General features: G+C 43.0%; 1 protein-coding gene across 6 annotated transcripts in view; it reads left to right on the plus strand.

Annotated features, from left to right (window-relative positions):
- The window catches only part of CEP85 (centrosomal protein 85), a 32,925-nt gene extending 6,955 nt beyond the window's left edge, over window positions 1–25,970 (plus strand). For 2 of the 6 annotated variants that reach the window (XM_034647137.1, XM_034647144.1), the window contains exons 3-15: window positions 2,833–2,985; window positions 10,151–10,845; window positions 11,660–11,793; window positions 12,222–12,339; window positions 13,276–13,461; window positions 16,743–16,859; window positions 17,045–17,197; window positions 17,423–17,574; window positions 18,686–18,800; window positions 19,627–19,677; window positions 22,053–22,160; window positions 23,492–23,717; window positions 24,258–25,970. In XM_034647137.1, the coding sequence (XP_034503028.1) occupies window positions 2,833–2,985; window positions 10,151–10,845; window positions 11,660–11,793; window positions 12,222–12,339; window positions 13,276–13,461; window positions 16,743–16,859; window positions 17,045–17,197; window positions 17,423–17,574; window positions 18,686–18,800; window positions 19,627–19,677; window positions 22,053–22,160; window positions 23,492–23,717; window positions 24,258–24,418 (2,369 nt within the window). In that variant the 3' untranslated portion in view covers window positions 24,419–25,970. Of the gene's footprint in view, window positions 1–2,832; window positions 2,986–10,150; window positions 10,846–11,659; window positions 11,794–12,221; window positions 12,340–13,275; window positions 13,462–16,742; window positions 16,860–17,044; window positions 17,198–17,422; window positions 17,575–18,685; window positions 18,801–19,626; window positions 19,678–22,052; window positions 22,161–23,491; window positions 23,718–24,257 lie in introns of those variants that run through there. The other 4 variants (XM_034647150.1, XM_034647156.1, XM_002913301.4 and 1 more) reach the window with 4 other exon arrangements.
- The last annotated feature ends 231 nt before the right edge of the window (window positions 25,971–26,201 follow it).

A 26,201-nucleotide genomic window follows, 5' to 3' on the forward strand; every position in this document is an offset into this window, starting at 1 on the left:
AATGACTTGGAACATAGTTCCATTTGAAATCAGAAAAACACAGCATAAATTACTGTGTTCTATGTTGTCTTTGTAGTCCTGTGGGTGGGTCAGTCATCTGCTAGCCCACAAAGATTGGAATTCTTCTTGGATGCCAACAGTCTCAGTTATGTTGTCACTAGAGACTCAGGAATTTATCTTTAGAATGGATTGACAAGATTTTGAAAGCTCAATACTAAGTGCATATATATAGTATGTATGTTAAACATATATAAATATATAAATAAATATATATGTCCAGTAGACATATTAAGTAGATATGGTATATTTAAATAGAAAGTAGGATAGAAAGATAGCTTTTTGAATTCTGGGGTATTTATGAAGAGAGGGGTACATTTTTTCAACTAAGAATATATTTTATTTAACTTTAAAATCCTGCAGTGCCTTACAGCAGACATTGATTAGATATTTGTTGTGTTCTCCTAGGAACTGCCTTGCATGGATTAAGTATTTTGAAAAGTGTTTGTTGAATCCGTTCAAGATTCCTTCAGCAAATATTTGTTGAACATCTGCTATATGCCATATACACTGTTTTAGGGCTGGATCGTATAATTTCTTATGGCAGTTATGTTTTAACACACAAATTTTGGGGATGTAGCAATTTCTAACAAAACTCACTGCTTTTCTGATGGCTTTGTCTTCAGTAGTCTCTCATTCGATTATTTATGGTCTTAATATTTTGATAAAAAAGATGTTGGTGATAGGACATGTGACATAACACAAAAAAATTTCAGCTTTCAAACTTAAATTTTGAAATAAGCATAAGCCTCTATACCTATACCAAAATACATTTTTTAAAAGTTTTATTTAAGTGATCTCTACACCCAGTATGGGGCTTGAACTCACAACCCCAGATCAAGAGTTGGATGCTTTACCGACTGAGCCAGCCAGACACCCTCCAAAATACATTTTTATTTTAGCAAATATCTCTTCAGAATTGATGTATGGAGTGAGGAGAGAGAAAAGTGGTAGTGGTAAAGAATGGAAGATTAGTAGTAGTAACAAGAAGTAAGAGGCCAAGAAGATGGTAATAGAGGCCCTCAATCGATTTTCATTATTTTAAATGGCCTGGAAATTTGTCTACTGACTAGACTGATAACACCATATAGACTTATCAAGAAGTCAAATTTCTTCCTTCTAGCTAGAATTATACTTAGTACAGATGGTAACACCAGTTAATCTTACACTAATCGTTAGCTCTGATTGTTGGGTATGTCTTCTGTGAAAGATTATTATAGATTACTGTATGTATATAGATTCTTTCATATCAGACAGTGCACTGTGACCCTAAGAATAAGTCCTTGGGGGAAAGTTAGAGTGCCTTCAGTAGAAAGCAGAGGGTAGCAGAATTAGAAGAAAGTGAGTTAAAAATGATGGGAGAAGCACTAAAAATGGAAGAGAGAATAAAGTGATTTGTGTTCAAATATCATTTGCTTCCCACTAAGTCAAAGAGTCTGTAGAACCTTGTTTTCTGATTTCAACTAAAACTATGACATTTTAGATGGATAAGTAGCCATCATTACATTTTTGTCTGTTTGTTTATGTGGATTGTGAAATACAGTTTAGAAAAATTACAGTATTTTTTTTAACAATAAATACTAGTAAATCAAGTATTTATTGAATACTTTCTACTTACTAGCCGTCAAGTAGCAAGCTAATAAAGTTAAATAAATCTCCTCGGTCTTGTTTTGTCTTACCCACTCAGACATTTTAGTGGTTTCTTTGCATTGCACTCAAAATAGTCTTAAACTCTTCAGATTGACTTTTAAGACTTACCTTGATCTGGATTCACGCTGCCCTCAGGGTACCCAGTTCAGTCAAACAATGGTTTCCTTCCGTCCTTCCTTCCCTCCTTCCTTCCTTCCTTCCACCCTCCCTCCCTCCTTCCTTCTTTCCTCCCTTCCTTCCTTCCCTCCCCTTCCCTTCCCTTCCTTCCCTTCCTTTCCTTTTTCCTTTCCTTTCCCTTTCTTTCTTGATTTATTTATTTATTTATTTATTTGAGAGAGAGCCCACACATGCATGAGTGGGTGGAGGGGCAGAGTGAGAGAAGCAGACTCCTCTCTGAGCACAGAATCCAATGCAGGGCTCAATCCCAGGACCCCTAGATCATGACTTGAGTTGAAGTCAGACGCTTAACTGACTGAGCCACCTAGGCACACCCAAGCAATGGTTTTCAACAAGAGACTGGACTGCCTGTTATCCTAGGGAGCATTTGGAAACATATGGGGTATTTTCATGTTTCACAGTGGTGATGGGATAGGGTTAGGGCTGCTACTGGCATTTAATAGGGACCAGGGATGCTAAACCATCCTGACATGTATAAACTATACATTGAAGAATTGTCATGCACAGTATGCCAAAAGCATCTATTGAGAAATCCTGTAAGAGGAAAGAATGTGGATATTGTAGTCAAAACAACGTGGGGTCAAATCTCAGCTCTATGCTCTGTAAAATAGGGGTGATGATACTGTTCAGTAAGTAAGTAGATGAGATCATGTTGGTAAAGTGTTATGGCTTCTAAGTTTCAAAAAACGGTAGCTACTTTTGAGTAGTAGTTTTCTATCCTAGTATTCCTGGATTCTTGGTAAATCTTATTTCTGTCTGTGAACATTCTCACTTCTCATCCTATTTCCATTTAAAATTAACTAACTCAGAGAAGCTGAAATAGGCACAGGAGAGAGAGTGATGCTATTTTTTCATAGGTTTAAATACCTTTAAGTACTTTATTTAAACAGTCTTGTGGGGTTACATCAACTGGTTCACACTAAAGATGGGAAATACCACTTGTTTCAGGTTCCGGTGTAATTCAAAAGGGTAGTTCCCTGGGGACCGAATGGCAGACCCCAGTTATCTCAGAGGCTTTTCGGAGTCGCTTCAGCCGCTGTTCAAGTGTAGCTGACAGTGGGGACACAGCCATTGGCACATCGTGCTCAGACATTGCAGAGGGTAAGTTTGGATTAATGTTTTGATTACTAATATGTGTTGTCATTTTCAGATTGTGTTGCAGGTGATTGTCATTACCAGAATATTCATAACTCAATCCCTTCACCCAAGGAGTTTGCTTGATTTTTCTTACTCCTTGTTTCTTACATCTGGCCCTTTCCTTTCAGTTTTTACTGTTTGTCCTATCTTAAGTAACTTTTTTTTTTTTTAAGATTTTATTTATTTATTCATTTGACAGAGAGAGACAGCCAGTGAGAGAGGGAACACAAGCAGGGGGAGTGGGAGAGGAAGGAGCAGGCTCATAGCGAGAGAGCCTGATGTGGGGCTCGATCCCATAACACCGGGATCACGCCCTGAGCCAAAGGCAGACGCTTAACAACTGTGCCACCCAGGCACCCCCTTAAGTAACTTTTTAATAGGTTTCTTGTCCTCAAGTCTTTCCCTCTGTTGCCAGGTTAATCTTTCTAAAAGCCTGGTTTCATAGTTTCCCTTTCCTGTAAATCCTCAACTTCTTCTGTTACTTGGATGATAAAGTTCAGAGGGCTTACTAGTTCTGTGATCTGGCCCTATCCCACCCATTCAGACATATTTCTTATTGTTACAAAGTGTGGCGTTTTACCATGCAATGAAAAAGCACAGAACTTTTGTTGTTGTTTTCGATATCCGAGCTCTTTTCTTTTTTAATCCAGGCCCCTTTGTGCTGTTACCACCTCCTCTTGTGCTTCCTAGCTATGCTGATCTTATTTTTAAAAAATTTAGCAAAGTGTCTGAAAAGACTTTTTCCATCCCCTCCACCCATTACTGATCTCCCTCTCTGCAATCTTTTTTTTTAAAGATTTATTTATTTATTTATTTATTTATTTATTTATTTATTTGAGAGAGAGCATGGGGGGGTTAGAGGGAGAAGCAGACTCCCCGCTAAGTGGGGAGCCCAACATGGGGCTCAATCCTGGGACTTCTGGATCATGACCTGAGCTGAAGGCAGTCACTTAACCGACTGAGCCACCCAGGTGCCCTGCAATCTTTTTTTATTTTTATTTTTTATTTTTATTTTTTAATTATTATTATTATTTTTTAAAGATTTTATTTATTTATTCGACAGAGATAGAGACAGCCAGCGAGAGAGGAAACACAAGCAGGGGGAGTGGGAGAGGAAGAAGCAGGCCCATAGCGGAAGAGCCCGATGTGGGGCTCGATCCCACAACGCCGGGATCAGGCCCTGAGCAGAAGGCAGACGCTTAACCGCTGTGCCACCCAGGCGCCCCCCTGCAATCTTTTTTTAAAATAAGATTTCATTTATTTATTTGAGAGGGAGGGGGAGAGAGAGAGAGAGAGAACAAGAGCAGAGGGAGGGAGAAGCAGATTCCCGGCTGAGCAGGGAGCCCAATGCAGGGCTCAGCCCCAGGACATTGCGATCATGACCTGAGCTGAAGGCAGATGCTCAACCTACTGAGCCACCCAGGCACCCCTTCCTTTCTGCAATCTTGTATCTTTATTGTATCTGCCATTTTGGGGACACTTAAATTAAGTAATAACTGCCAGACAGCGCTTTACAAGAGTAGTTTCTTTTTTTAAAGTTTTATTTATTTAAGTAATCTCTACACCCAGTGTGGGGTTTGAACTCATGAGCCTGAGATCAAGAGTCCCATGCTTTACTAACTGAGCCAGCCAAGCACCACAAGAGTATTTTATTTTTTCATTTAGATAGTGAGTTCCTAGAGGGCAGAGGATCTGATGATAACAATTAATAACTATTTATTAAACATTTTATGATGGATACTAAACTAAATTTTTTCTGCGTTTTTCGTGAACATCTTTAAGAACTCTATGAAATATTATTTCCATTTGACAGCCCAGAAAGCTGAATTTCTTTATTTTTTTTTAAGATTTATTTATTTGAGAAAGAGAGAGAAAGAGCATGAGTGGGAGGACGGGCAGAGGGAGAGAATCTTCAAGCAGATTCCCTGCTGAGGGCAGAGCCCTCTACAGGGCTCGATCCTACAACCCATGAGATCATGCCCTGAGCCGAAACTGAGTTGGACTCTCAGCCAACTGAGCCACCCAGCCGCCTGAAGAAAGCTGAATTTGAAAGTGATGAGATGACTTGATTAAAGTCACCAAAGTCACTTTAGTACTTTATCAGATGTCACACCCACTAGGATGGCTATAATCAAAAAGATAATAACAAGTGTTGGTGAGAATGTAAAGAAATTGGAACCTCTATACATTACTGGTGGGAACGTAAAATGTTGCAGCTGCTTTGGAAAGCAGTTTGGCAAATCTTCAAAAGGGTAAACATGGAGTTACCCTATGACTCAACAGTTCTACTCCTACCTATATACCCAAGAGAAATGAAAGCATATGTCCACACATAAACTTGTTACACAAATATTCACAGCAGCATTATTCATAGTAGCCAAAAAATGGAAACAACCCAGATGTTTATCAGATGATGAATGGATGAGTCAAATGTAGTATATCCGTATAATAGAATATTATTTCACATTAAGAAGAAATGAAGTACTAATACATGTTACAGAATGGTTGAACTTTTAAGACATTTATGCTAAGTAAAGCCAGACACAAAAGGCCACATACTGTATGATTCCATTTATGTGAAATTTCCAAAATAGGCAAATCCAGAGAGACAGAAAAAAAAGTGGTTGTTCAAAGCTAGGTAAGTTAGGGTAAATAGAATGTGACTGCTAAAGGGTAAGAGGTTCCTTTTTGGGGTGATAAAATATTCTGTAATTGATTGTAGTGATGGGTCACAACAATGAATATACTAAAAACCATTGAATTGTACAGTTCAGGCAGATGAATTGAATGTTATGTGAATTACATTTCAGTAGAGCTCTTTTTTTAAGAAAAGGATAGAAATGTTTGGGGGAAAAAACCAACAAAAACCAAACAGATATATACTAGTGTTGACTCCTAGACACCTGATGTTTAATTTTAATAGTTTGATAGCTGTGTGTGTATGGGCATGGTGCTCATAAATGTTGAGTAGAACTGAATCACAGATTTCGTTGTAGACAGGACTTTGAAAATCATTTAATTCAGTTCCTTTTTGCTGGTGAGTAACAAAAATTCCCCGAGGGCTTAAGTAACTTGCCTAATATCATACAACTAGTAGGATTCAGATCTCCCAGCTGTAGTATTTTTTCTGTCACTTATGTAATCAGTTTAGTTATTTGTTAAGGTTTTGTCTACATGTGCAGTCATGGGACCTTTTTCATTTTGACTAAATAATAGCTCTTCTAAAAATCAAACAATGGGGGCTCCTGGGTGGCGCAGTCGTTAAGCGTCTGCCTTCGGCTCAGGGCGTGATCCCAGCGTTCTGGGATCAAGTCCTACATCAGGCTCCTCCGCTGGGAGGCTGCTTCTTCCTCTCCCACTCCCCCTGCTTGTGTTCCATCTCTCACTGGCTGTCTCTCTCTGTCAAATAAATAAATAAAATCTTTAAAAAAATAAAATAAAATAAAAATCAAACAATGGTCTAGATTTTCCCCGTATTGAATTGAGCGTCTGTATTTAGTTCAGTCACATTGTTACACAGTGTGTGCTTTTTATTCCTTTGGGGGAGGAAAATATATTTCCTATGTAGTGAGTTCTTTTTAAATTGTAGTAGCCTTGATGTAGTGCTTGTTTTTGTTTTTTTAAGGATCCAAGGTGGGACACCTGTGTTGCTCAGTCAGTTAAGAGTCTGATGCTTGATTTCAGCCCAGGTCATATCTCAGGGTGAGATCATGTGAGACTGTGAGATTGAGCCCTTCATCAGACTTTGCACTCAGTGCACTCTGCTTGAAATTCTCTCCTCCTCCCTCTGCCCCTCCCCCCGCTTGCACATGCACAACTCTCTCTCTCTCTCTCTACAAATAAATCTTAAAAAAATAAATTAAGGATCCAAGATGTCTTCTCTGCCATGTTTATTATGTACAATGGTCTTTATCTTAATCCTTGCTCATCAGTCTAGCTTGGTTTTATTTGGAGCCCAGTTGACAAGAACCCTTATGACTGGTATAAAATATAGTTCATTGTTGCATCTTTCTTTTTTTTCGTTGTTGCATCTTTAAAATGAACAGGCTTGCTTTTGATTTCACCCTTCATTAAAATGTTTTACCTTGAAGACTCTCAAGGGATGGGGTAGAGGTGGATACTGGAGAGCTCAGAAGGCTTTCAGCCGAAGACTGCAGTAGTTACTGGCTTAGTTCAGACTACCTTACTTCATAAACCAGTAAGGGATATAGACAGAAATGATCAAGATTTAGCAATACCTAAATCTACCCCTTACCAAAAAAGCAGGGTTGTTAAAAAGAATTAGGGAGTGGGGAGAGGGTGTGGTTGAGAGAAGAGATTTAGAAATATAAATATCCTTAAAGTGGCAAAATCCCAATGATTCTGAGAACTGTAGTCGTCTCTAAAAATCACATATCCCATACACAAAATTTTGAAAATCTTTGAAAATTGTAGAAAGTGGCCCTTTTGAAAATGAGTGTTGCTGTTTTGCTTTAAGACGTTTCAAAGTACAAACCAGACTTAAGGTGTGACTTGACATTTTATAGCAATTTGTCAGAATTGCCAGTTTCCTTACTATAAATAGATAAACCTAATAGATAAGTGACATGCTGATGAAGATTTTAGTTTATTCTTTAATCAGTGAATGGACCACACTCCTAGAAAATTAAGAAAACTGGGGCGCCTGGGTGGCACAGTCGTTAACCGTCTGCCTTCGGCTCAGGGCGTGATCCTGGTGCTCTGAGATCGAGCCCCACATCAGGCTCCTCCACTAGGAGCCTGCTTCTTCTTCTCCCACTCCCCCTGCTTGTGTTCCCTCTCTCGCTGGCTGTCTCTCTGTCAAATAAATAAAATCTTTAAAAAAAAAAAAATTAAGAAAACCAAATTTTCCTGGGCCATTTGGTACCTTTTCAGGCTTTGGTTTTGGCATTACTACTTTGGGGGTTATGGGCTCAAAACTGAATTTGGTGAGTCTTGAGAGTGAGTGGTGCTGTAGATGGAGAATGGAAGGAAGTGTTACAAAGTTCAGTGTAATAGCAGTCCCTCATATGCCGAGATCTCACTGTCTTCTGTTCCATAATTATACTTTGAGAGCAGAGACCTTTGGTGAGAGTGAGTATTATGGTGCTGTTACTGAGGATTTGAAGTAGAGAGCTTACTATTCTTGGAAGTTTTCATCACCACAGTCTACCTTAGCTTATTGACTATTCCTGTGTATAAGTTATGGGACATCAAAAACTGTGTCCTCTGCCTCTGAAATGTTCTTTCTTGGTCCTTGGAGGCAGATGTATATATCAGAAATTACTGTTGGGGCGCCTGGGGAGAAGCCTGCTTCTCCCACTCCCCCTGCTTGTGTTCCCTCTCTCGCTGTGTCTCTCTCTGTCAAATAAATAAAATCTTAAAAAAGAAAAAAGAAATTACTGTTGTTTTGTTTTGTTTTAGTATGGCCTTTAATATATATCCCAAGATTATCTAAATATAGGAAATTAGATACTTTGTCTTATCCCATATGTTATAAGGGATAATTTGGTGTGTCCATGGTTTTCATTTTTGGGTTTTTTTTTTTCTTTTTTTTTTTTTTTAAGATTTTTTTATTTATTTGAGCACGTGCATGGGAGGGAAAGGGAGAGAGACTCTGAAGCAGACTCCATGCTGAGCACAGAGCCTGATGCAGGGCTTGACCTGAGCCGAAACCAAGAGTCAGACACTTAACCAACCCAGCCACCCAGATGCCCCCTCTTTTTTTGTTGTTTTTAAGATTTTATTTATTCATTTATTTTAGAGACAGAGAGTATGACTGAGGGGAGGGGCAGAGGGAGAAGGAGAGAATCTCAAGCAGACTCTGTTCTGAGTATGGAGTCTGATTTGGGGCTCAGTCTCACAACCCTGAGATCATGACCTGAGCCAAAATCAAGAGTTGACACTTAACCGACTGAGCCACCCAGGTGCCCTGTGCCCATGTTTTTAAAGAGCTGCTTACAAACCCATATGAGAAAATGGTAGCTGATCTGTAGTAATTCTGGGGAAGGTTGTAGTACCTGTCCTCATTAGCTGAGTGTGTTCTGTGTTGGTTGATGGAAAGAAAAAAGAGAAATGAATTAAATTGGTAGTCCACTCTTCTCCATGGTAGATATGCTTGGTTTGGAAAGAGTACTGGACATAGTTGAAAAAGGAAGGCATTTATATTCTTTGTCCCCTTACTCCGTTTTCTCCCTGCTGAAGATAACAGGTATGTTTCCTGACATGCCTGCCTTTTTGTTTGCTTGCAGCCCACTGCCTTGGCACATTAATTCTGTGACCTTATAGTCTTTTTCAGATTAGCACTTGAAAGTTGGAAATAACGTAGAAATGTGTACCTTCTGCAGCAGGTCTAATTAGAGTTGTCTCCCAAAACCAGGCAAGAGTTAAAGGAAGCATAAATCCAGTGTGAAAGAAAAGTGAAAAGTCACAGTTGGATACAAACAAGGGGGAAGTGAAAGGCAAAATATAAAATAGAGGATTTCAGTGTGTACCCACTTGAGAGTGCTCACTGTGCTGGAGTGAAACCTGAGAGTTACTAAGAATAACTTCACATATCCAAGCAGTCAGGTCTGGTGTGTGGGAGAGAGAATAGAATCCTGATTCAGATGCTGTAGTCCCTGTCCTGGGTACAGAGCAGCACTATGCACTTTGCCTATTCTTCGGTTAGTTTAGATTCATTGCTTACCTTCACTGGGAAGCTTTTGGAGTCCACAGAGAATTCTGGCAGCCCTTGGAAAGAGTATTTTTATTGGATTGGATTATAGCTTGAGAGTTGCCCAGCTCCCAGAAGAGTAGGACCTAATCCATTTCCCTTAAGTAAGTAATTTTTTTTTTAAGTTTGTTTTTCAGCTTTGTTTGTTGACTGGCAAGATTTTTTTCAAGTAAAAGGACAGAGTGTAAGTTAAAAGTAAAGCTAATGTTGCCTTTTGTTGGCTTACCTTGAGAATGGCATTTGAGATCCTAGAATACACGTAACTTCTCAGTTAGGCTGCCTTTCTGCCTGATATTTGGGATGATAGTGTCTATTCTGCCTGGTCTCAGGACAGGCAGAGAACATCTGGCATAGCAGCCAAATTCCAGAAAGCCTGCTGCTTCAGTTTTGACTTATGGAAGACTATTCTCTTTGCAGATTTTTGTAGCTCAAGTAGCAGCCCTTCTTTCCAGCCCATCAAAAGCCACATAACCATTCCAACAGCCCATGTGACACCTTCTACTTTGGGGACCTCTCCTGCCAAGCCAAATTCTATACCTGCTGGACTCTCTTCCTCCAAACTCCCTTTGTCAGGGCTGGCTGAAGGTGTGGGGATGACAAGAAATGGAGACCTTGGTGCAATGAAACGTTCTCCAGGCCTGTCTAGAGATTTCATGTATCTTTGTGGTGCTACTGGAGAAAATGGAATTGAGCAGTCCTGGTTTCCAGCAGTGGGCCATGAAAGAGAAGAAGAGGTGAGGAAGTTTGATATTCCCAGTATGGAGTCTACCCTTAATCAGTCGGCAATGATGGAGACACTTTATTCAGATCCCCACTACCAAGTCCACTTTCACAACCCACGAGCTGACACAAACAAGGAGTTATACAAAGTGTTGCCTGAGACCAAGAAGGCACCGGGCAGTGGGGTGGTGTGTGAGCGGAATGGATCTCACCCTAACAGCAGTGGAGTGCTCCCTTTGGGACTCCAGCCTGCTCCTGGCTTCTCCAAGCCTCTACCCTCTCAGGTATGGCAGCCGAACCCTGACCCTTGGCACCCCCGTGAGCGATCTTGTGAGCTCAGCACTTGTCGGCAGCAGCTGGAGTTGATCCGTTTACAGATGGAACAAATGCAGGTAGAGGCCCTTCTTTCCTTGGATTTTGTGAGTTCTTAGAAGAGCTTAGAACTATATAGGTTTTGTCTTATAAGTTTTGACTCTAAAGAAAACATTTGTAAGAAAGATGGAAGATGTTTATAGATGGGAAATGAAGGCTTGTGAATGCCATTGAATATGTTGGTCGTCTAATTAAACACCAAAAGGTCCTCCAGAGTAGAGGGTTATAACAGAAGACCCCAAAAGTATGACATTAACACTGATTGTGTACTTCTGTACCAGTCACTAGGCTAGTTTCACATACAGAATCTTAATTTAATCCTTGTAGTACTTTGATGAGGTAAATGTAGAAATTTACCAGGTTCTTAGAGTAAGTAATCTGTCCAGGGTCACAAAGCTGGTAAGTAGCAGAGCTAGGGATTAAAAACCATCTCTGAACCCCTGTGTTTCTTACATTATACCAATTTTGTGTTTAAAAAAGAAAAAGGCCTTGTGCTGCTTAAGAGTGGGAAGGAAAAAAGCAAGACATATTCTCCGTTCCTGGTTGGTGAGGACATCTTAGCTCCTTGTTTGCCTCTCTTGCCAGATAATGTAAGATAAGTGACCTTTTCTTAGAAACTAGAGCCTTTATGAGCAGGGAGTGTCCAGTTGGCAGAAGTCTCCCTGGCAGGTTCTTTCCAGTCATGCATCAGAGCTAAAATTATTTCATAAACACTGGGCTTTCTCAGGCTGAGCCAAAGTGAGCCTTGACTAGAGACCCAGCTGGGTACTGCTCAGGTGTTTTCAGGTGCCTATGGGTCAAGATCAAGCTCTTCTGGGCCTCCTTGCCTTCCAGCTTCAGAATGGAGCCATCTGCCACCATCCTGCTGCTTTTGCTCCATCACTGCCCACATTAGAACCAGCACAGTGGATCAGCATCTTAAACAGTAATGAACACCTTCTGAAGGAAAAGGAGCTCCTCATTGACAAGTAAGAGGTCAAGGGGTGCCCTAGGACCAGCCTCTGCTCTCCCAGCCCCCACTGAGGGCACCTAATGAGGTCTGTCCAAGGGTAGCACATCCCTCTCTGTTTGGGTCCATGCCTTGCCTCACACATGGTAGAGCTAGGTTAATAAGCAGCCTAGTCCTTTATCTGACTAATGGGATAGGCCAATTGTGTATCCTCTGTAGGGACTCTGGGAGTACCTAAAGCGGGCAGCCAGTTCTTTGTAGTTCTTTCCTCATTTCCCCCAAGTCAGCTTTCTTATTTGCTCTTCCTCCTTCAGCAAAACAGTACTGCCCAGACACAAGGCCTTTGCCTTACATAGTATGAATTGTACCCACTTAAGGAAAGTAGGGGCTCATGTTGCAAGTGGATTAGTGTCAGGACCCTGGATCTCATTCTACTGGCTTTTGCAGGCAGAGGAAACACATCTCTCAGCTGGAGCAGAAAGTACGGGAAAGTGAACTGCAAATCCACAGTGCCCTTTTGGGCCGCCCTGCCCCCTTTGGGGATGTCTGCTTGCTGAGGCTGCAGGTAAGGATTGGCGTCCGGTTTCTTTCTTCCTTTTGCTTGGTACTTCTAGGTACCCAGGAGATAGGAAAGGGATCAGGTGATATAAGGTGTCCTTGCCTTTAAAAGGTAGGCGTCCTAATAATAAAGCATCCGTTGTTCTTCCTTTGTGGGGGCAGAAAAGGTTCGAGGGTAGAATCAGGTATGCCTTGGTGTCAGGATGTACTTGAGAGAAAATGAAGGCAGAGCAAGGTACATCGTAAGATTCTAGAGTTGAGTGATGTTCTGAGAAGTCTTAATCTATCAGCCTTAACCAAATGGAGGGAGGCAAAGGTAATGGGATTTAGAGTCATTCTCATTTTTTTATTTTTCCATGTCTAAGAGCAACTAAAGCAAACAATGTTTTCACTGAGGGTGGTAGCTCCTAAAAAAGCCTGCTTTGTTGACGTCTTCTGCAATATGGGCTTTTTAGTGATGGGTATTAGACAGATTGTGGTACTGGCTTTGCCACCTAGTGGGCCTGTTAATACAGTGTTCTGTCTTATAGAATCAGAATGTTAGAGTGAGAAAGACCCTTCCATAAAATCTAGTTCAGTCCTCTAATGCACTGGTGAAAAACTTGAGGCCCAAGAACAAGGAAGAACTTTTGCCTAAGATCGTATAGAGAATAAGTAGAGGAGAAAATTGAGTGTGCTTCAGAATTATGTGGAGGGCTTGCTAAAAGAGATTGCGCTCCATCCCCAGGGTCTCTGATTCAGTGGGCTGGGAGTTGGGAATCTTTATTTCTGACAAATCCCCAGGTGATGCTGAAGATGTTAGTCCTAGGACCACACTGAGAAGCACTACTTGAAGAAATTCTTAGAGAAAGATGATATTTGACCACAAAGTAGACCGAGGTTAAGTAAAGTACATGGGGCTGTAAGGGTGAGGAACGGTTATGTATCGAGAATCTTTATGCAGGAATTGCAGCGAGAGAACACGTTCTTACGTGCGCAGTTTGCACAGAAGACAGAAGCCCTGAGCAAAGAAAAGATTGAGCTTGAAAAGAAACTCTCTGCTTCAGAAGTTGAAATCCAGCTCATCAGAGAATCACTCAAAGTGGCGTTGCAGAAGCATTCAGAGGAGGGGAAGAAACAGGAAGAAAGGGTGAGCTAAGGAGTTGGTAGCTTTCTAATTCACAAAGGAGTTGGCAGTCAGCCTTCTCCTGCCAAATCCTAAGCTGTTCCTCGGAACTAGGAGGAACCAATTGGGTAAGATCCTACACTGACTTTTCGTGCAAGACTGGCCTGCTAGAAATGGCACCCCTCCTTTTTGCTTCAGCTCCACAAAACTGCTACAGACAGAGAAAGTCCCTCACTGCCCCAAGCTGTGATGAGCCTTCAACTGACTTGGGTAGAAAACCAGCCTGGGCAGTCATACCGGATGGTACTGTTGTGAGATGTTTAAACATCTGTGGTAAATTTACATAATTTACCCTGGTTTTTCCTTATTCTACCTAAAAAGTAGAAAAGAATTCCGTGTGTGCAGCCAGTTTGGGAATTTTTACATTTTTTGCCAGTGCTCTTAGTATGGCCTTAGGGTAAGATTGGTCATCATAGAAGGAGCTGATTTAAAACCTTTTGCTTTGGTTTCACAGCTTGCTCTAATGCAAATGTTCTTGGGGAACCAGTTTAGTAATGTTTAGTTCTGGACCACTTGCATCAAAATCAACCAGAGGAGTGCTTCTTAAACTTTAATATGCTTAAGAATCACTGGGTCATCTTGTTTAAAATGCAGATCCAGGGGCACCTGGCTGGCTTGTCGATGGAGCGTGTGATTCTTGATCTCGGGGTTGTGAGTTTGAGCCCCACGTTGGGTGTAGAGATTACTTAAAAATAAAATCTTTTCTTATTCTCTTAAAATGCAGATCTAGATTTAGTATTACTAGGGTGGGGTGTGCCTGAGATCCTGCATTTTTAACAAGCTCCCAGGTGATGCTGGTGCCACTGGTATAGCAAGGACTTAGAGGCTTGTTGAAAAAGAAACCTTTAGTCAGAATACGTGTATCTAAGTTAATAATCAAATACCAGTATGTTTATAATAAAACTTAGTAGCTCTGTACCCAACCCACTCCACAGAGATTTCCATTCTTAACTCTTTTTCTCCTGACATGTACCTCTTTATTTCTGAGTAGTATTCTTGAGGTTTTTGCTGTTTTGGTTCATGGGTGCAACTTCTCTCTCTGATGATATTGATCATATCTTTTGGGATGTCTACATCTGCTTATAGTGTTGTTTCTTATTTTTTTCAGAACTTTTTATATTGTTTTGGTGTCTTTCATGATCCCTGAATGAATGGGCACTCATGTTTAAGAATGAAGTATTTAAAAGCTGGATAGAAGCTCTGGGTTCATGGTAATTTCCTGGTGGACTGCATTATAGGATAATCAGATTTAGACTGCCTTCTCACTTGGGGACACTCAAATATTAGTATCTGAATGTCTTATCTCATTCTCTCCAGAAAAGCATCAATCTTCAGCCTGCTGCCTAGTTGGGAGGCTAAGAACAAGAATGCTTTTGGCTTTTAGGATCTCAGTGCTGAGAAGGAGATTAGGCTTAGAGTCCCACAGTTCTGTACATAGATTTTTACTTACACTTACTTTCAACCCAGTGCTGCAGTCTCTCTACTGTGACTGATATCCCTGCATTTGGAATCTCCCTCATCTGATTTCTCCAGAGAATAAATCTCCTCCAGTCTCCTGTTGGGGAAATCTATAGTAAAAATGGTATCCAGCTAACCTCTACATAGACTTCCAGTGAGTGCCCTGTTTTCAGATCTATGTCTGATACCTGCCTCAGACATACCTGGTGCTCTGAGTACAGAGGCACTTGTGGGGTATGAAGGGCACATTGTTTTCCAAGTTGTCTGTAACTCCCACTGCAGGTTATAACTCTTCTCTGAGTAATTTATCTCCCATCTACTTACATCTTCTGTAAACACATTGAAATCTCTCATACACTTTTGTCTCCTCCTCTGTTAACTTTTTAAAGTTAGTACTTTGTTTTCTTTCTGTCATTTTAGAGGTGTTTTGGAAGAGAGAAGAAAGAAACGTCTGTGGGTAATCCACCATTTTTTTTTTTAATTCAAAGATTTCCCCAGCAGGAGACTGGAGATTTTTTTCTCTGGAGAAATCAGATGAGGAAGATTCCAGACTCAGGGATATCAGCATTTTCAGTAAGCTTCCCAGCTGAGTCTGAGACATATTAAAATGTAAGAATCACTGGTTTAGAGCTTGAAAGGGTACAGGTTATACCTGGAGTAAAGCCTTTGGCTGATTTTCAGGTATCCATTCTTAGTACTTTCTTATCTTTGGATTAAATTAGGTCTGTGTTTCCTTTTGACGTCAGTAGATCTGCCTTTTTCTCTGCTTTCTCTTGCTCCTTCAGCATCCTTTTTTCATAAGCCAAAGAAAAAACCATAATAGTGAAGAAAAAGTCTCCGTTCAGCAAATCTTGGTTGGTGCCCACTCTGTGCCAAGCATCATACTTGGCACATCATATTGGGGCTATGATAATGAGCAAAATGGACACAGCTCCTTCTCTCAAGAAGTTAGAGTCTCATTAACCCTTCCACATGATTGCTTAGCTTTAAATCATGTGTGGTGTTTAGGGAAGAATGCATTACCTATCTCACCAGGACAGACCAGACCACTAAGAATAACAAAGACACTCCTATTATTTGGGAAATTCTAAGAGTTTTGAAGTTTTCTCCCAGGCCAGGAACCCAGGACAAAAACCAGACAAATTCTTTTTTAACAGGCATACCTTGTTTTATTACGCTTCACTTTATTGTGTTTCTCAGATACTGCGGTTTTTACAGATTGAAGGCTTGTGGCAACCCTGCCTCGAACAAATCTGTTGGTGCCATTTTTCCAAAAGCATTTGCTCACTTCATGTCTCTGTGTCATATTTTGGTAATTTTTGCAATATTTCAAATTTTTGCATTATTATTATTATGTCTGTTATAGTGATCTGTGATCAGTGATTAAGACTTATTGAAAGCTCAGATGATGATTAGTATGTTTTAGCAATAAAGTTTTTTTTTTTCAAATTTATTTATTTATTTTAGAGAGCGAGAGTTGGGGGGAGAGGGAGAGAGACTCTTAAGCAGACTCCATGCTGACTAGGGAGCCCAATGCGGGGCTCAATCTCGGGGCCCTAAGATCATAACCTGAGCCGAAACCAAGAGTTGGATGCTTAACCAACTGTGCCACGTAGGCACCCCAGCAATAAAATATTTTTTAATTAAGACATGTACATTGTTTTTTTAGATATAATGCTATTGCACATTTCATAGACTACAGTATAGTGTAAAAATAACTTTTACATGCACTGGGAAACCAAAAAATTCATTTGACCTGCTTTATTGTGATATTCGCTTTATTGCAGTGGTCTGGAACCAATGCTGCAGTGTCGCCCAGGTATGCCTGTATATATAGAAGTGCTACCAGTTTTTTAAAACTGCCCAAGGAGCCCTTCTTCCCTACCCTTGATTGGAAAGTTCAGGTGTGTTAACTCTGCAGTATGCCCTAATTTTGAATGACAAAATTTGATCACCTCCCTGCCTTCATTGCAGTAGAACAACATTTACAGCCCTCAGGGCAGAGACAATGGTCACTTCAGAAAAAAACGTGATGTTCAGGATCCTAGAAGAGTCAGTGGAGACAGATTCTTGACACTTCTTTCCCTAGGTAAAGGGTCGTGATAAGCATATCAATAATTTGAAAAAGAAATGTCAGAAGGAATCAGAACAGAACCGGGAGAAGCAGCAGCGTATTGAGACCTTGGAGCGCTACCTGGCTGACCTGCCCACCCTGGAAGACCATCAGAAGCAGAGCCAGCAGGTAGCAGCAATGTCTGGGCATACCTGGGGCAAGCAGGGAGTAGTCAAGCAGGGGCACTTTCTCAGCCTCTGCTGTACGCAGTCACACTGTGGTTTCCTGAAAGGAAAAACCCAAAGGAGTCATGTCCAGACTCACGTCTGTCAAATTTGCAGCTGGGCTGCAGAGTTTTTGAGATACCCAGTGTTCTTTGGCTTGTTGACCTAAGCATGGGATCCTGTCTCTCAGCTTAAGGATTCCGAGTTGAGGAGTACAGAGCTGCAGGAGAGAGTGACAGAGCTGGAGAGTTTGCTGGAGGAGACCCAGGCAGCCTGCAGAGAGAAGGAGGTTCAACTGGAAAGCCTGAGACAGAAAGGAGCAGAATTCTCCATTAGACATAGGTAAATACCCCAGTATGGTAGAGGAAAGGAGTAGAAAGCTAAGTCTGTCCCACTCACTACCTGTGTGACTTTGGGCAAATCACTTTACTTTTCTGAGCTTCGTTTCTTTGGAATGTGAGTAATAGGAAAGCTGCTTATGGGTAAGGAATAGGTCTTTGAGATGGAGAGTGGAGGGTGTAGTGGTGCAGTGGGGGCTCGTTATTGTATCCTTTGGAAGGTCCAACCCAGTGCCTGACACATGATAGTACTGGATAATAATTGAGTATGTATGTGTTGAATGAAGGGAGCCACTTTATAAACTGGGAAATTAGTTATCTGTATGTTTGTAAAAGCAGATCCTGGTGTTAAGGACTGGGGAGAAAGGGGATTATCTACATTTTGAACCTTGTAAGCTAAAGGCTACCAGGAACATCTGTTTCTCTTCAGCCCTAGGGATTGTTCTTGATGGTCATGGCAGGTTCTAAGAACAAAACAAGATGCTATGATGTACTCTAAGGGTGTCTTGAGAGCCTCTTCCATATTAATTGCAGTTTCTGAAAATGTGATGTCTGTGTTTCAACAGTGAACCAAATCCAGTTTCTAATGGGATGGATTGGATTTCTCATCCCATATTCAGCCACAGTGACCTTGTTGTTTATCTCAGCAGATGAAGCATGATGAAAGTGATTGTGGGGATCCATTGGAGGAGACCATTGGTTGGAGTCAGAAGAGCGATTGGGGTCAAAGTTGACTCTGCCCCAGACTTTGTGTGCCAAGAAAAAAGATTTTTTTTGTATTTTCCAAAATTTCTGCAGTATACATGTATGACTTTTATAATCTAAATACATGTGATGTTTATTTTTAAATATCAAAACAAATATAAAAGAGCTTTGGGCAGTTAGAGAATTGATGGCACATTAGATAGATGCTAGCCTCAAGGGAAGGGAACTAACTTACACGAGGCAGCTTGTGTATGGCACACCCTGTGTTACAACAGACCTAACATTATCCCCAGCTACGGCTTGGAAGCACCTGAGTGTCTTGCCCCTAAATATATAGTAAATAATAGAATCAGGAGTCAAAGCCACATCTGTCTGACTTCAAAATTCTTGAAGAGGCCACTGTTTTTCAGCCTGCAAGATAAGCAGTGTGTGGAGGAGGCCAGTGGAGAAGGTTCAGCCCAACAGGGAGAAGGTCCAAAAGCGGAAATGGAGTCCTGGCAGAAAGAATGTGATTCCCTCCGAAAGGTGACTGAGAGTGTCCAGGCTGTAATAGGGGGCAGGCTAAGAGGAAAGAAGATTGTGTACTAGGAAGGAACCATGAATTTCTGGCCCTAGGCCACCTAAGATCTATTACCCAGAGCTTTCCTCCCTTTTCTGAGAAGTCACCCTGCATAATGTTTGCATTTTAGGTATTTATCCTTCTGACAGGCAAGCAGAGTTAGGGGAGGGTGTGCTTCTGAACATCCAAACTAGGTGCTCCAAAATGGTGCACTGAAGCTTGGTGCATTTCGTTCATGGCTTAGGCCCCATACAGACCTCTTCCACTGGCCAGAGTTCTAACCAGTGAGGTGGCCCTAATTCAGAGAAGAAAGTCTCCAAACCTGTGGGTGAGACTGATGGCAGGTCAGCAAAAAATAAGACCCAGAAATGGTTCAGAGAATACCTGGGGTCTCAAAGGACAAGAAACTGGGCCTGCTCAGGTTCTCTTCTCAGTCAGTGTGACCAAAGCGATAAATAATAGCATCCATCACAGCCCTGTTTAGGATAGACTTCATTAAACTGAATTTTTAGTCAGTCCTTTACTAAAGAACCAAAATGTATACTGGTTATATATAAAGTTTATTCCACTGGACCACGGTTATCAGGGTGGGTTCCCCCTTCCCCCCAGTAGTGGTCATAGGTCCGCACTACATTCCTATTTAAACCTCTTCATGAGTAGAACACAGAAGTGTGAAGCTAGTTAGCTAGGATAGGGAGTCTGGATTATATTTCTATAAATAGAGCTAAATTGTCTTCACCCTGGTTTCACTGTTGATTGGCTGTAGCCTGCCTTAATAACTTTGCCTTTCAGATTGTGGAGAAGCAACAGCAGAAGATGGATCAGCTGCGTTTACAAGTACAGGTGAGCTGGTGTCCTTGTGGTACAGTAGGCAGGACTTGATGGAATCTATAGAATTCAGCCAAATCTTTATTCTGTGTCAGACAGTTTGTTCAGTGTTGGGAGTATAGCAAGAATGAGACTCAATCAATGCTTTTAGCCTACAGTCTTATTGGGAAGGGGTTTCAGCACAGTACTGTGTGAAAGCAATGTCTGTGTTACTTTGGGGGAGCATAGAAGAGTCAGTGAGAGCAGGGGAGGTTAAGGAAGGGTTTCTGGAGATCATGAGCCTGGAAGGAGGAGGAAGAGTAGCCAGGGAAAGAAGAAGAGCTGGATAGGTTGTTTTTGGAATTCCAGATAGAAGGAATAATACTGGTAGGAACATGGAGGCATGAAACAGCAGAGTTTGCACACAGAGCTGCAGGCAGTTTGATATTGTCGAAGTAAGGTGGTGAATAGAAACTGGGCTATGGAAGGGCTTCATCTTTCCAGCTAAATTTGCTTTTATTCTTTTAGTAGGTGATGGGAACCTACTATAAAGATTTATTTATTTCAGAGAGAGCACTTGCAAGCAGGGGGAGGTGCAGAGGGAGAGGGGAGAGAAAGAATCTCAAGCAGACTCCCCACTGACTGTTGAGCCTGATGCTGGTCTCAGTCCCAGGACTCTGAGATCATGACCTGAGCTGAAATCAAGAGCTAGATGCTTAACTGACTGAGCCACCCAAGTGCCTCATGGGAATTTCCTATAGATTTTAATTTAGGTGTGATTTAGTTGGGTTTGCAACTCAGGCTTGAGCTGGAAAGAAGAGTGGCATTTGGAGAGAGGCAAGGCTGGAGGCTGGTAGACTATTACAGAAATCCTGGTGAGAGATGATGAAGGAACGTGGCATAAGGCAGCATAGCAAGGAGGAGATGTGAGCGAACAGATTTAAGTGAATTTTAGGTAAAATTGAGAGGAATCAGTGATTGACAAGATGTAGGGAGTTAATAAGGAAAAATTAAAGATGACTCCTGGTTTCTATTTTGGGCCAGAGTGTGGGGTGGGGGGGTGTCCTTAATTATGTTTTCCAAGAAATCCTAAGCAAAGCAGGTTTACTCAGGTTCTCTTTGGACTCCAAAAGAGGTTTTCACAACAAAACATGTGAAATGCACTCACTCTGAGAACAGCTCAAAGCTGCAGTTCTGCCTTTGCCATCATGTGGGTCAGGCTGTGTCTGTCTACTTCCCCTATTTCAAGTCCTGTTAACGGTAGTCAAGCCTTGTGAGTGTTTATACCCATTTAAAATCCCAGATTCTTGGTAGGGTTTTTAATGGATCTCAGATACATTTTCTGGAACCCACAGGTTCCAAAAGTTGAAAAAGCCCAACATTTAAGTGGTACATTTATCCATGATGAAACTCCTCAGGCAAATTTGCTGGAATCAGGTAGATTCAGAATGGTTGCCTAGAGTATTTCATGGTGACGAGATGTTCTCCTTTGGCAGTTACATTTTTTTATTAATACAAAATGGAAAATTTAGAAAATTTTTGAATACTTGATTTAAATAAGTTTCAAAACTGGGGGAGGGGATTGGAATGAATAGAATGAGAGGCAAAAAAAAATAGCAAACAAATACTTCCCTCTCCCTGACCATCCCTACACACACACTCTCTTCCTCCCTCCCTCCCTTCTAACTAGATTAGGTGCCTGTGGGAGCTCTCTCCTACTCTTTATCTCTGTCAGAAGCATTTAATATACAGTGTTCTCAAGGGCTTTGGCTGTGAGCTCCTCAAAGACAGATATTGTTTGGTATTGTCAGTATCCTCAGTGCGTGTTACAGTAAGTGCTCAATAAATACTGAACTCAACTGAATGGACATTCCCTGCTCTCAGGAAAGTTATGGAGGGGGAATCATGTGCACAGCCAACAAATGTACTCAGGAACCATGACAGAGGAATGAGTAGCAGGGCGAGAATATGATTAATAGGATCTGATTTGCAGATTGAGGAAGGCTCAGGTGGGCCTTGAAGGTTTCCTGGGTGACAGAGCAGAAGAGTAGCCTGGGCAAAGGGGAAGGAGAGCACACAACAGCATTGGAGCTGGAGCCTTTGGGAATGAAGGCTGTTCAGTCATTTGGTGTGACTGGAGTGGACCCTGTGTGGAAGGAAAAAAGAGATATGGCTAGAAAAGTAGGTAAGGGCCAAACTGGCCTGAATGCCCTCCTGAGAAGCTGGCCTCTGTTGGGTACATGGTCGTCGACTTACAGGAGGTTTTCAAAGGGAAGTAGCAGATCAGGGCTGTTCTGAGGTAATCTCTTAGCAGTGTGTGGGTGGGGTGGGGCTTTACTACGGAGTCCGGGCCAGAGGTGATACTGTCTGAACCAGATTTGTGACTCCTCATGTGTAATCCCACCATTCAGAGCCTAGAGCAAGAAGTGGCTCAGGAAGAAGGAACAAGCCAGGCCCTGAAAGAGGAGGCCCAGCGGAGGGAGACAGCCCTGCAGCAGCTGCGCACAGCCGTGAAAGAGGTGAGCAGCATCAGCTGGCTTCTCAGTACTGCCTCCACAAACCTGACTGCTCTGTGAACCCGTCCCATCCCTACTCCCACAGAGCCCTCCTGTTGGAGAGGTCCCTGCTGAGTTTTTTTGGCAGAAAAATGGGAAGGGACATCACACCATCCTTTATATTAAAGGTCCTAAGCCCATCTCAGAGTGGCCATAATTACCCAGGAATGCTTTTTTTTTTTTTTTAAAGATTTTATTTATTTATTTGACAGAGATAGAGACAGCCAGTGAGAGAGGGAACACAAGCAGGGGGAGTGGGAGAGGAAGAAGCAGGCTCCCAGCGGAGGAGCCCGATGTGGGGCTCGATCCCATAACGCCGGGATCACGCCCTGAGCCGAAGGCAGACGCTTAACCGCTGTGCCACCCAGGCGCCCCCAGGAATGCTTTTTGGATGTGAGAAGTCTGTCTTTCTGTAGCCACAGGTTTATGGGGCTGGGGAGGAAGGGTTCAAGAAGACTGAGAGCTTGGTGGTCCTCATGGAATAAACAGAGCTGTCAGCTAGGGGTGACCAAGTTCAGTGACCTAGGAAGAAGTCTCTCAGAGCTGGGATTTGTCAGATGGCCCAGTGTGGCTGAAGGGCTGGGACTGGAGAAGGAACTGTATTCAGTGTCTTTAAATCGGAATAGAGGTAGGGTGGGGAGAATGGGTTAAGCTGTTCAGGGAGGGGGAGGGAAGGAGACACAGACAGACATGAGTAGCTGGTCTTTGTAGAGAAGCCTGACTCCACTGAGGTGAGGGTGTGAAAAGGCAGGCAGGACACATTCTAGCACTGTGTTCTCCAGGTTCCTAGTTTCTCCAGCCCCCCACCCAGTGGCCAGCCGCTAACTGTATTGTTGTCTTTCTTGCCCCCTTTATTCCTCTGACATGCTCTGATCAGGCTGGCTGTTGGCCACTTTTGTCAGGGTGGCAGGGAGAGATTGCAACCAGTGTCTCCTCAGATTTCACAGTTCACGTTAAGCCTTCTCTAATAGCCTGGTTAACAGAGTTGGCTGAGGGACTGGCTTCAGATAGAGTTCCGAGGGGCGGGAGTATCTTCTCTGGTTCCTGAACAGAAACCTGGAGGCTGATGACTCAGTCTGCTGGGGAGTGGTTTCCTCTCCAGTGCTGGAACCCTACAGGCGCAACCTACCTGCAGGAGAATTTAGGCCCAATATTGGGAGGGGGGAGTGCTAAGCCTGTTGGTAGGGTTTAGGAGGGGGCATACTACCTGTGACTCATATATATCTACACACAGATACAGATATTCTGCCCTTCCCTGGGCCTGGGTTAATGTGTCTGCCTGTCTATCTGCTCAGCTTTCAGTGCAGAACCAGGACCTGATTGAGAAGAATCTGACACTCCAGGAACACCTGCGCCGGGCCCAGCCAGGGTCCCCGTCTTCACCAGACACAGCCCAGCTGGCATTTGAGCTGTACCAGGAGTTGGCCAATTGCCTTCAAGATCTGCAGGCTGTCTGTAGCATTGTGACCCAGAGGGCCCAGGGCCATGACCCCAATCTCTCTCTGCTCCTGGGCATTCACTGTGAGTCCTCAGGCCAGTCTGGGACCCAGGAGAGAGTGGCTTTCACTCTCTTATCACCCTAACCCAACTTTCCCATCCGTATGGTAATGTGTGAATAAGGCTTTGTAGGTCTGGTCACTGCCCCCTGGGAGTTTATGTGTTTAGCAAAGTAGACAGTAAATCTGTTTTGGAAATAAGCATCCCTTAATGGGTACCTGAATGCAGGACAACCAGAAGATTGCCCTGAGGCAGCAAGTTTTCAGCCCACTATCCCCATCTGCTTTTCTAAAAGCATGCTGTGTCCTGGGATACCTGGGTAGCTTAGGCGATTAAGCATCTGGCTCTTGATTTGGCTCAGGTCTTGATCTCAGTCAGGGTGGTGAGTTCAAATTCTGCATTGGGCTCCATGCTGGCTATAGAGCCTACTTAAGACAAACAAAATGATGTGCCGTGTCCCCACATCATGGGCCTCAAAGAACTACTTATCCATACTGCCCCCTCCACGTGAAAGCATCTACTAAGTGACTCACTAACATTCTCTCGAAATGCTCTCCTACTCAGCTGCACAGCACCCGGGGACTCAGCTGGATTTGCAGAAGCCGGATGTGATCAAGAGGAAACTAGAAGAGGTTCAACAGCTGCGCCGTGACATCGAGGACTTAAGGACCACCATGTCAGACAGATATGCCCAGGATATGGGAGAAAACTGTGTCACACAGTGAGGAATGCTGGGGGTGGCACACGCTCTGTTCCCCCAGGGAAGATCTGGTCTGCTGAGCACCCAGTCTGGCAGGTCCTGCCCTGACAATCTCTTGTCTCCTGTCTGCTGCTATTCCCAGAGAGAAGGGGTAGAGGGGCTTAAGAACCTCCACCGGGGGCCAAGGGCTGATGAAGGAACTGTGCCTGCCCTTGCCCCACACTGGCTTTGCCTTGTTGGATTGCATTTGTCCCGTCATCCTGATTTACCCTTTGAGGGTGAGTTACTAATTAACTTTTGCAGGTTGACTGATAAGTCCTACAGACTGTTCCAGCCCCAGGCTGATGGCAAAGGTAAACAGGCTGCTCAATTCCCTTTTCCATCCTCTGGGACGGATTCACATTCATTCCCACTCCATACCTTGGTCCTGCTAATGCCCAGAGTTCAAGTAGAAGGGCATGGAAAGGCTGAGTAACAGTCACAGTGGCCATGTGAGAATTCTCAGGCCAGTAGGCCAGTCTGCCTGGGATCTGAGCTGGCTTTCTTGGGTATTCTTAGGCCTGGTCCCACTGCTGCTTCCTCAGGGCTTTTGTTCTCACAGACGCCTCAGGGTGATCTGTTTATTAGCAAAGTACCCACTAGAATTGGCCTAAAGATTATATCCAGGCTGCCTTCATCTGTGCTTTCATGCCATTTTACAGGATGCCCCACTCTCCAGCTGCCCTGTCCCTTGGGGCCCTGGTCACGTGGTTAGCACAGCTCCCTTCCCTTTTGTTCTCAGGCCAGGCAAGTAGCCCCCTTGCAAACTCTTCTTTATGGTTCTGGATTTGGGCAGGATTTTCCCGTAGAATACCACAGGGCAACTATCAAGCTGCTCACCACCTCCTCCTGGGGCTAAGGGCTGGTGTCCAGCCCTGACTTGTGCCTCTCTTTTGTTTGGGGGCAGGGTCCTTTCTCTTTCTTGCTCTGGGGCTTCTTGAGAGTTCAGAGTACCCAGTATAGTTTGGTTCTAAGGTATAGCTTTCCTTATTTGCTGGGTTTTGTTTGGGGCCTTTAGACCCTACGCTTTCTGGTTTGTCCTGCCTCACTTAAGGAGCATCTCACAACACAGTTGTTTGTATCTGGTTATTGGGCTGACCCCAGGCCTCCACTAGATCTGGAGCCAGGCCAAGCCAGGACCTTGTAAGGGTGTGGAGGGAGGAGCACAGAGCAGTCCAGGAGCCAGCCACTATGAGTTTGTTGGTAAGCTTTGAGCCATCAGAGAAGCGTCCTGAACCTCACTCTTGGGTCTGAATGAGACTTCTTAAGTGTTTTTACAATTTTGTGTCTTATTTATGGAGTGATGTATCCCTTCCATTCAGAACAGCCCCACCCAGCCATCCCCTCAGCCTCTGGGCTCCTTCCTGCCTCCTAAAAGCAGAGCTGCCTGGCTGGTCTCCACCCTGTGTTGGGAGCCCAGCCACCATGCTCACGGGTATTTTTCCTCAGAGTTTATAAACAGTTATTTATATGAATCCTTGTTATGTCAACTGGTTTGTATTGCCTATTTTGATTACAAAATAAAATATTTAACAAACTCCTCAGTTTTCCATCACCATCATCACCATCCCTTACTCCACCCCTCATTTTGGCTTGTTGGAGCCAAAGCCCGGGTGTTTAGCCAAGTTCCCCAGATGGAAGCAAGGAGGGACCTTTGGCAGGTCCAGCCTCACGTCTGTATTTCTACCACTTCTGCTCCTCTGTTCTCTGCGGGGACAAATAAGATCTCTTCCTGCACCACTTTCTATTGGGTGAAGCTGCCCTGAGTC

This window comes from Ailuropoda melanoleuca, chromosome 2, assembly GCF_002007445.2.
Source record: "Ailuropoda melanoleuca isolate Jingjing chromosome 2, ASM200744v2, whole genome shotgun sequence".
In the NCBI taxonomy this organism is placed as follows: Eukaryota; Metazoa; Chordata; class Mammalia; order Carnivora; family Ursidae; genus Ailuropoda; species Ailuropoda melanoleuca.